Below are 10,793 nucleotides of genomic sequence, written 5' to 3'. Positions count from 1 at the left end.
CTTAATCTATTACGGAAACTCTCACGAACATCTCCCTAGTTCAAATTAATGACCTTGATAGCCGCCTAATTTAAATGAGTGAGGTATTACCTTAAAAATTTTGAAGACTCCTAATGAACATCGAACAAGCTGATGGTGGACATCTTCTTGTGTCTGCTCGCTGAAAATTGGTGGACCAACTTCTTCACCAAGTCTTGATAACTAGTGACTGACAGACGTGGCATACCCATGTACCACCGTAGTGCTGTGTCCCTAAAGGTGTTGGATGGGAGTTTACATTTCAAATACTATAAGGCTCAAATGATCACCATTTATATGTTAATGAAGGCGACATGTTCTTATGGATTGCTTCTTCAATCGAACTTTGCAAGTGAGGGAAACTTGACGTTCTTTGGTACGTGGGCTCCCCAGATATCGTCGGAGAAAGGCATATGATATAGGATTTCCGTCTCCTCAATATGTTCTGACTCTTGGTGGCGTTGTTGGAGGTTTAAGACATTATACTCCAAAGGTAGGTTGTGGCGATGTAAATCGTCAATAGCGCCACACAACTCTGCTATTGGCTTATGGTCGCCGCCGAAGTTGTTGTCGTCTGAAGTAGTTGCTCGCCTATTTACCATATTGGGGAAGATGGTGGAGGCAAGCGGTGGATAGGTTAATGATTATAAGGGTGACCCAAATTAGTTTTACTAGGGACCCACGATGGGCGCCAATTGTACTTGATAAAAAGATCAATGAGATACAACCTCTAACTATGTAGGGTTGTCTGAAGGTTTTAGGATTTTTTAGTATTGTGAGAGTTCACCCACACATGGTTGTGGAAAGCTTCTATGTGTGTTTATGAGAGAATTTGGTTATCCCTTTATCCTTTTGTAAACAAAGTATATATAAGAGACCTCCCGAACCTGAATCTAGGCCCAAAAGAGTGTTTTATCCTTCTTCCAATCAATGACGAGTGAGTGGGAGACCGAGTCCGCATTGCAATCGTGGGAGAAACAATTATTCCCTATTCCTTGATCTATTCTACACCCACCATGTATCTCATCGACTATGTTAGTGGGAGAACATGACTTGATTTGGGTGACTAAGTTCAAGTTTAATGTAGCGACTAACTTTGGACGTGTAAAACAAATATTCAGTTTAAATGACTCGTAACACGCTGCTGGATGCTCGTCCTACATTAGTTTGTGTTTTCAAATTATTCCTCTAAAAAAAATTATTTCAGTCCCTAAATGAGAATCCTAGCCAAAAAATATTTATGCACTTTTATTTTCTAAAAAATGTTTTTCCTTAACACAAATTTTGCATAAAAGAAAAACATAAATGTAACAAATGTAGGATATAAACTCTAAAAAATATAAAAACCTTTAATTTCCCACCATTTTTTTGGTAAATTATTTGGGACAACATATTCCCTCCACATTATCGCAAACAAACAAAAAAGCAATGTAAACTAACAACTCCATAAAAAGGACAAACAACAGCATATTCGGATTCTACACGACTACGAGAGCGAAGGCGAGACCACGAAATCAACTAAGACCAATTCACCCACTCACATCTCGCCACGTTTCACACAAAACAAGATAACCATCCAAACATGTTTTAAGCCGCCACGCGATTTCTCTCTCCAAAAGAACCGTTCATCCAAAAACACCGTTGCTCTTCCCCGCAACCTTCCCCGGTAACCCTCTTTTTCTCTCCCAATTCTCTCTTTTTATTTCAAAGTCTCGATTTTTATTCTCATCATATAGGTTAGTTTCTGTATCTTCAATTAGGTTTTTCAATTGTTCGTTTCGCTTATCTATAATAATAACAACAAACCCTTATTTTGTTGATCTGAAATTCCGTTGTTTTTCCGATTCTTCAGTTAGATTAGATCTCGTTATATGAAATACTGCTTATATGCTATCGTTTTATTATTGTTTTCGATTCTTTTTTGCCTAACTTTTTAAACTGTTTTATTAAGATTATAGAGTTTGAATAATCCCCTTTTTTGTTGGTGTTTTCATCTTCATGGTAATTATGTCTGTTATGGTATCATATATATGATAGTTAGATTGTATCTGAGTTCTATTGTTTTGTTTTTTGTTGTTTTAATTTTGTTTCCTTTTTTTTGGTTGAGTTGAAATATAGATTGTCAATTTGGATCTTCATGAGTTCAACAACCACTGGAGCATACTTGGTTTCCTGTAATTCGGGAAACAAGAACAACGGTCTCTTCTGCTGGATTTTGATCTGTTTGCTACCAAAATTCTTGGGAACTGCCTTTGCATACATCAACTTCCTTCTCATTCAGGCTATTGATAGGAGTCCATCTGCAGTGAGGGTCGGTTTGATTAATGTGTAGTGTTTTTATTGGTTTGGTCATCAGCATCGTTACAGATTAGATTGTTTGTTTGGTAAGTGGTGAAAAATGGTTTCCTCTCAGTTTTCGGGTATGAGTGTGGCTGGCATGTGTAAACCGTTGCTCTTTCCTGTTAATGATCCTGGTACTGTAACCACGGATCACATTGAGATGGATTTTTCTGATGTTTTTGGTCCTCTTACTGTGGAAGTCAATAACATTGACAACCCTTCTTTTGACTCGGTTGATGAATCGAGCGAGCTGGTTTATGATGACCCGGAAGTCATCTTTGCTCGATCACATTCTCTTGTTGGTCCTTCTAATTGTGTTAGTCAGTCACTCAAACTCAGTAAGCTTACCATACATGAGTCTGACTCTGACAATTTGTTGGAACTAGTGGAGAGTGTTACTGAAGAGGCCATTGAAGACATCAAAGAGGTTATCAATGAGGAATCTTTGAATGATGAAGACAGGAGCCTCGTGGAGATCGAAAGAGTTAGCATTGACGATTTTGAGGTTTTGAAGGTTGTGGGGCAGGGTGCATTTGCTAAAGTATATCAGGTGAGGAAAAAGGGCACTTCTGAAATATATGCTATGAAGGTTATGCGGAAGGATAAGATTATGGAGAAAAACCATGCCGAATACATGAAAGCCGAGAGGGAGATTTTGACAAAGATTGAGCACCCCTTTGTTGTGCAACTTAGATACTCTTTTCAGGTATTTTTTTCCTTCAAATTTGTAAAATAGTTTGGTAGTATCTATCCTCTTTTGTTAATGATTCGTGTCAAGTGTAGATTTTCAAAATGGGATGACACCTTCATTAAGTTTCTTCCCACTTTAATGTATGTCATTGAATCTGTTGCCCAAATTTTAATTTCAAGGCATGTATGTAGTTTTAAAAAAAATTTATTTATACCCAAAATTGTATTTAATGTAAATTGTAAAAAAAGTTTTCTTTTGTTATTTGGCTTACATAATAATATAGTCTGTAAAATAGAATTGACATGTTCAGTACATGTTTCAGACAAAATACAGATTGTATCTTGTGCTGGATTTTGTAAATGGGGGCCATCTCTTCTTTCAGCTTTATCACCAGGGTCTTTTCAGGTAAGTTTAGCTTTGAATTGTCATGTCTAATGTTTTGGATTTTAGTTTGCAGCATTAATTTTTGGTTCTATTCTTTATCTATGAATATGCAGAGAGGATCTTGCACGCATATATGCCGCCGAGATTGTTTCTGCAGTTTCCCATCTCCACTCAAAAGGAATAATGCACAGGGATTTAAAACCTGAAAATATCCTTATGGATGTTGATGGCCATGTACTTTGCTGTCCTCCCTCACTTGTGCTTTTCAGACCGACATTTAACTCTGCTTTGTACATTCCATGACTGACCTGCGATTTTTTGTGGTTCGTCTCCTAGGTCATGTTGACTGATTTCGGCTTAGCAAAACAATTTGAAGAAAGTACAAGATCTAATTCAATGTGTGGTACATTAGAGTACATGGCACCTGAAATTATTCTTGGCAAGGGCCATGATAAGGCTGCTGATTGGTGGAGTGTAGGTGTCTTACTGTTTGAGATGCTTACTGGGAAGGTTTGTATCTTGTTTCTTGTTAATTTGTATTGGATCTTTCATAGCTGGATGATTCTTTGTTGTGGGTAAAACTTGAAATACACCAAAGCTTGGCTCATTTAGGCAACTAAATAAGTCAAGTTAGAACTTAGAAGTTTATTGGTCTTTAGGCCAATGTCAGTTTTAGTAAATTTCTATAAGTGAGACCATGCATGTTTTTTGGTTGATTGGTTCAATTTGTACAATTTTGTCCGTTTGGAGTTGCTAATTGATTGATTGTTTCTGTTTTTCATCCTCTCTGCAGCCACCCTTCTGTGGTGGGAACCGTGAGAAGATTCAGCAAAAGATAGTGAAAGATAAGATTAAGCTGCCAGGATATTTGTCAAGTGAAGCACACGCACTGTTGAAAGGGGTAAATTCTCTAGTCCACAAATAATTTCCTTTAGTTATCTAGATCAAATTAATCATCATCTGATCATTATAATTATTATTTACAACATAATAAGCTTTGCATAACTTTTTTTGCCTCAACATCTAAGGGTTTGAGTACAATTAGTGTTTCATTTGAGCTTCACAACTAATGCATGTGACATGAATCTTTTCTACCATTGACTTGAAATGGCTCAAATTTTTGTCACATGCAAAAACACGGATTTTTAGACATACAGTTTAATTAAGTCCTTACTGAACATATGTGTATCATGAAATAGCTTATGTGACGACGGTAAAACTGTTTGGAATTGCATGGGAATAAGCCAAGAACAACTAATAAACCTATCACAGTTATTTTATTAACTCTTACATATGCTAACATAAGTGCTTATGTTAGGTAAACTCAAATAAGCTCTTAATATCTAATGTGAAGTTAAAATACTGTAGATTTTTTTCTCTACATGTGAGATTCAAATTATACATAGCTTTTCATCCTATCATATTGATACTTTGCTACTGTGTTACAGCTGCTACAGAAGGAGGCACCAAAGCGGTTGGGTTGTGGAGCTAAAGGGATTTCGGAAATTAAAGGGCACAAGTGGTTCAAACCGATCAATTGGAAGAAGTTAGATGCACGTGAGATCGAACCAAGCTTTAGGCCAGAAGTAGCTGGGAAGTACTGTGTTGCAAACTTTGAGAAGCGCTGGACTGATATGCCTGTTGTTGATTCACCAGCTGCAAGCCCAAATGGTGGAAACCCCTTCAAGGACTTCTCTTATGTCAGACCTACAGCCTCTTTTCTTCAGAATAATAGCCCTGCTTGCTAAACTCCACTCCTTGCATTGGTTTAAGATAACACTCTTTTTCTTATAAGCACTGTCAAAGGAATTGCCATCAAGAATAATTTTTCCTCTGCCTTTTTATTAAGTAGCTATTTGAACTTTGTAGTATGTGCCTTTGTGGCTCTACGATTGTTGAGCTGACTTTGCTAGAACTTGTGATTTGGAGAAAATAAACTGTACTATTTATGCCTGTTAAACAAATTTACGTAACATTATCTGTTAGGGACCAAATGCATAGCTTGTCTTTATTTGCCACATTCAGAAGAATTGCTGAAAGTAGCTTTTGCACATAACCTGCTTTATACTCTGGCAATGAGTTTCACCAAAAAAACAACAACCTGGTAAATGAAACCTGAAGAGATGATTGTAAATACTTTATTTTTGTCTCCAAAGATGTTAAGTATCTGTTATGATAAAGAAAAATTGTTTTGAAATATTTTATAATTTAAAAGAGATCAAAATACACACACCAAAGACTCAGTTCATTTTTAAATGTGTTTCAACTCTCAGTCAGTTTCAACTCAGTTCATTTCTTAACAAACTTCAACTTTCAATTCTCAGTTCAGTTATAAACAAGCTTCAACTCTCAGTTCACTTTTAAAAATCAAAGAAAATTAAAATCGGACCGAACCAACTGGAAATCGGACTTGCATTGTTATTAAAGATGATAACCGTTCAGCAACAAAACAGAAAAATAAACAGGTAAATCGGTAAAATAAATAAATAGTAATACCGAACTAAATCGGCGACTCCAGCAGTTTCTACGGTTAAATCATGTTTTGATGGTTCATCTAAAAACATTAATGTTTTGAGTCTGAAAAGAAGAAAAGTTATGTTATGACTGGTCTTAAAATTAAAAGCATGTTTGTACTCCCTTTTAATATGTGTTGAATAAAAAATTAGATTGACATATGGTGTGAGTGATTGATCTGCACAAAGAATGAAAGAATGTTTTAGTAGATGAAAGGAGTAGAGGCTTGATACTCTGTTTTAGAATGAATGAATTTTTTCGGTTGTAGCTTAGGATTATTTCACCCCTATATTTTTCTCCTCATTGCGAAAAGTCACGGATGCCCTGAAATCCAAAAACATATTTTCTGACACATTTTTAAAGTTATTTTACAAAGTAGATTGAATAGGCATCCCTATTATACTAAAATTTAATCTGAAGATCCATCTCCATATGAATAAGTTGTGAGTCCGAAGATGTATCTCCGTATACACCATTAATTCAAAATACAATAGGTTGTACGAAGATGCATATCCAAACGGGATGAATACTTTAACATATGCCATAATCTCCCCTCTTCCTCATTCATTTGTCTAAGAATTCACTAAAATCTAAAAAAAATCCAACTTGTGCTCTTCATTCATTCAAGTTTATTTGTCAATCAAGATTCTCACTGCATTCTACTTGATTTTTTGCAAAGGTTCTCCCTCGATTTAATCTTATCTTCCATAACTTAGAATTTGATAAATTTTTAAAAATCAATCATTTTTTGTGTGTGTTTTGAATCATCTTTTAGGAAAAATAAGTTGTTTAAGTTATATTTGGTAATGTGCAATTGAAATAGGTAGCTTCTTTTGGACACATTTAAAGTTTGTTGGACTTTCGAACTGCAATGACATTTCTGTCATTTCTGCAAAATCATAGTTTTGTCCGGAGATGCATCTCTAGATTCTTTCTGAACTTTTTTCGGAGATGTATCTCTGGATTACTCTGTGTCTGAATTTTGTATGAATTTGTGATGTGAGTGCCATTTTTTTAATGCAGGTGTAATGGCTGATAACAATCCTAGCAGAATTAGGCTTGACCGTGTGTCCTAAACTGTGTCGGTACGATGTGAGAGAGCCGCATCGAGGACCACTGATGCACCAGGGCTTTTTAAGCCATCCAAATTTGTTTCAGGCCCAAAAATAACATTTTAACATTTTCCGCAAATTTCTATTTTATTTTGAATTAAAAGCACATTAGAGTTTTTTTTCTATTGTATTTCTATTTTGGATTGAAATCCCGATTCAAATTTCTCTTTTATGTATTTAAACACTTTTGGGAGTGACTGTGAAGATTATATTTGATTTAATAAAATTAAGTATTTTCTTTATTTGGTGAATTCTAGAATTTATTTTACATGTTTTGCGCTTTTAATCTTGTGTTTCATTCTAAGTTTAGCACTTGCTAATCCCTAGTGTTTCCGTCTGTACTAGGTGGCAATGAGAATTAGCGACGAGACAAGGGATAATAACAGGTTAGCATTTTGCGGGATGGAAACAATCATCATGATGTTATTGTTGAAAATTCGAGTTCTGAAGAAGAAGAACCCTACGGGGAAGAGGTAGTTGATTATGGGTATCGACATAACCATGATTATCGAGTGAAGACTGATATTCCACTATTCTATGAAACGATGAGAGTGGATGAATTTCTAGATTGGGAGATCGACGTCGACATGTTCTTTGATGTTATGAGCGTCCCTGAGAACAAGAAAGTTAATATCGTAAAGATCAAGCTGAAAAGTACTGCTTCTGTCTGGTGGAATGAACTTGTTGTTCAGAGGCATAAGCAAAGGAAGGGGACAATCAGAACTTGGTGAAGAATAAACAATTAATGCTATAGCGGTTTTTATTGGAGGATTATGAACAAATTCTTTATAAGATGTATATTGAGTGTGTTCAGGGGCAAGAGAACTGTGACTGAATACACAATTGAGTTCTTGCATTTTTCCGAGGGCAATGAATTTGGAAAATCAGAGAGCCAAAAAGTGGCTTGATACATCAATGAGGTTTAGTTGGTCAAATCGAGCTTGTACCCACTCAGACTCATCAAGCTTAACATCTGTCAAAATCCTTAAGGAAGGAATCTCTACTTCGACTGGTAAGACTCCACCCATGCCGTACACAAGGGAGAAGGGAGTTGCCCTAGTGGAAGTGCGTACGGAAGTACGATAGCCGTGTAATGCGAATGGGAGCATTTCATGCCAATCTTTGTAGGTTTCCACCATCTTTTGCACGATCTTCTTGATGTTTTTGTTAGCTGCCTCAACAACGCCATTCATCTTAGGCCTATAAGGCGATGAGTTGTGGTGGTCGATCTTGAAATTTTGGCATAACTCTTTCATCATTTTATTATTGAGGTTAGATCCATTATTAGTAATGATTTTGTTGGGGACCCCATAACGGCAAATGATTTCTTTCCTGAGGAATCGAGTCACCACTTGCCTGGTAACGATGGCATACGAGGCTGCTTCTACCCATTTTGTGAAATAGTCAATGGCTACAAGGATGAAGCGGTGTCCGTTCGAGGCAGTTGGCTTTATGCGTCCGATCACGTCAATGCCCCACATGACGAAAGGCCAAGGTGATGTTAGGATGTTGAGAGGCATTGGCGACACATGGATCTTATCAGCATAGATTTGGCACTTGTGGCAGGTTTGGACGTGGCGATGACAGTCAATCTCCATAGTCATCCAGTAATATCCAACCCTTAAAATTTTCTTCACCATAGTGCTCCCATTGGCATGCGTCCCAAAGGATCCTTCATGAATTTCCATTATAATCTGGTTTGCTTCTTGCTTGTTCACACATCTAAGCAAAACAGAATCATGGTTTCTCTTGTATAATACCCCTCCACTTAAAAAGAATTTGGATGACAGTTTTCGAAGATACTTCTTGTCGGTGATAGACGCGTTTATATTGCCTCAAGAAGGCCTCACCCAGATCTTTCCAGCATCGGATAGAATCTCTCTTAAGCTCCATGTACCAATCCAAGGAAGCCCCAGACAAGCTATCCTGGAAGAAGTACATCCACATTTTCTCGTCGTCGGTATAAGCAGAGATCTTCCTGTAATAGGCCTGCACGTGGGTGCGAGGGCAAGAAGTACCGTTGTATTTATCGAACGAGGGTGCCTTGAACTTGTAGGGAATCCTCAACCCTTCCACTAGACCCATATTGGTCACATCAAAACCCAGGGAATTCTGACATTCCATAGCCCTGATTTTCTCAGCAAGGGCATCAACCTTACGATCCCTCTCTTCAACTCTTCCAACAACCTCATCATCTTCACTAAGCAGAGTGAACATGTCCTCTTGTCTGTCAACAAGCGGAGCAGGATGACGAATCGGAGCCCGGGTAGCTCTGGCATTAACAGTCTCTGCAGCAAGAGGCTGTCCGTTGATTCTGATCCCCCTTAACTCATCACCCACAGCATAATCATTGGCGGGAGCAGCAGCAGCAACATTCTCATGAACGGGTACACCCACTGGTGAAGCTCGGTTGGACGGCGGAATCACAACCTCCTGTCTCTGGGCTAAGGCACGCAACTCCTCTTGCCCCTGAACAACCCCTTGCATCATTGTCATGAATTGGGCCATGTTAGCCCTTATCTCAGCCAATTCTGCTTGAACCTGGTCCATGTTCCTCTGATGATTTAGTCTGGTTGAGTAGCGGTGTGGTCGCTGATCAGCTATCCTGCCTGACACAGGAACCAGAGTGAGAAGTCACGAACAAGAACACCTGTTATGCAAAATGATATGTGTATGATGCATGTGATGCGTATGCAGATTAACTTTTCTTTTTCTTATGCATCATTTTTTTGAAAATAAACATGCTATGATGCAAATGATGGAGCCATGACTGGTCGGCTGAGTATCACGCGACACAGGATCAAAGCTTCGGCCTGAACTCGGAACCATAAATCATCTGAAACCCAAAGTTATCTGAACCCATACTTCTGAACCAAATCAACATCTGAGCAAGTACCCTCAAATTCAGCCCAGGGATCCGAAATAAACGGAACCCTCTGATCAATACCAGGATCAAACCTCCGGCGTCCAGAAATAAAGATCCATAAATCCGGCTTAAGGTCACCAACACAGCATCACACAACATCACTGGCAGAAACTTGTACTTGCAAGAATCAAACCCTCCCCTCACAGGTAAATCCTAACAAGGTCATCCTAAGGCGGACAATGGTCTCGACAATCGGGCAAAGATACTCAACGGGTTTGCCCTTTCGGGTGTGCCGTTGTAGCTCTCTTAAGATCGTCTAAACCAAAGATCCGGGAAAGATCGGTCACCGAAGTCAATAGCTCAGATGAGATAACCCAACCTGAGTGGAATAACTCCAAACGGAAGGACTCTCTCAAATGAACCTCGTCCGGCTGTGGTATGGCACGTCGCAACAACATGTTGATAAAGCAAATGAGGAAACGTGAGACCACACTAATCCTAGGTGTATACTCGGGCCTGGGTTTTAGCCCCACTCAGAACACCCACCCCCAATCAGAGGAACCACCTGTACAGAGGACAGCAAAATGATAGTATGATGCATGCAAACATTTATGCAAATATATACACAACATAATAATCATAAATGCAATAATAGAGCAGCACAAGCAACCTAAACTATCCTAGAGAACGCTAGGAGAGACTCACTTAGGGAAGATGGACCAGCAAAAGGTCAACTTCTAGGTCCCCAGCAGAGTCGCCAGCTGTCGCATTACGCGAAAAACCGGCGGGAAAACGAAACAACAGAGCCGCCACCGTGCGTTATTTATCCCAAAAGAGGGAAAGGAAACGCTCGAAGTAAACCTGGAAA

At 38.4% G+C, this 10,793-nt stretch overlaps 1 protein-coding gene across 2 annotated transcripts; it reads left to right on the top strand.

The window, feature by feature from the left end:
* The first annotated feature begins 1,480 nt into the window (after positions 1 to 1,480).
* LOC127127284 (serine/threonine-protein kinase AtPK2/AtPK19) lies at positions 1,481 to 5,427 on the top strand. Of its 2 annotated transcripts, none has more exons than XM_051056435.1 (7): positions 1,481 to 1,684; positions 2,137 to 3,064; positions 3,372 to 3,454; positions 3,547 to 3,667; positions 3,770 to 3,943; positions 4,227 to 4,334; positions 4,882 to 5,427. In XM_051056435.1, exons 2-7 carry the CDS (start codon positions 2,417 to 2,419, stop codon positions 5,179 to 5,181), a joined length of 1,434 nt encoding a protein of 477 aa, XP_050912392.1. In that variant the 5' UTR covers positions 1,481 to 1,684; positions 2,137 to 2,416; the 3' UTR covers positions 5,182 to 5,427. The 2 variants fall into 2 exon arrangements, with proteins under 2 accessions (XP_050912392.1, XP_050912393.1); XM_051056436.1 differs by having other exon boundaries at positions 1,497 to 1,754.
* The last annotated feature ends 5,366 nt before the right edge of the window (positions 5,428 to 10,793 follow it).

The sequence above is a fragment of the Lathyrus oleraceus genome, chromosome 3 (genome assembly GCF_024323335.1).
Source record: "Lathyrus oleraceus cultivar Zhongwan6 chromosome 3, CAAS_Psat_ZW6_1.0, whole genome shotgun sequence".
Taxonomy (NCBI): Eukaryota; Viridiplantae; Streptophyta; class Magnoliopsida; order Fabales; family Fabaceae; genus Lathyrus; species Lathyrus oleraceus.
This window is presented reverse-complemented; position numbering and strand designations above follow the sequence as displayed.

Coding starts and splice junctions, on each gene's coding strand:
- LOC127127284 (XM_051056435.1), top strand. CDS start 2,417: ATGGTTTCCTCTCAGTTTTCGGGTATGAGTGTGGCTGGCATGTGTAAA. Junction 3,668..3,769: donor TTATGGATGTTGATGGCCAT/GTACTTTGCTGT, acceptor TTCGTCTCCTAG/GTCATGTTGACTGATTTCGG. Junction 4,335..4,881: donor CACACGCACTGTTGAAAGGG/GTAAATTCTCTA, acceptor ACTGTGTTACAG/CTGCTACAGAAGGAGGCACC.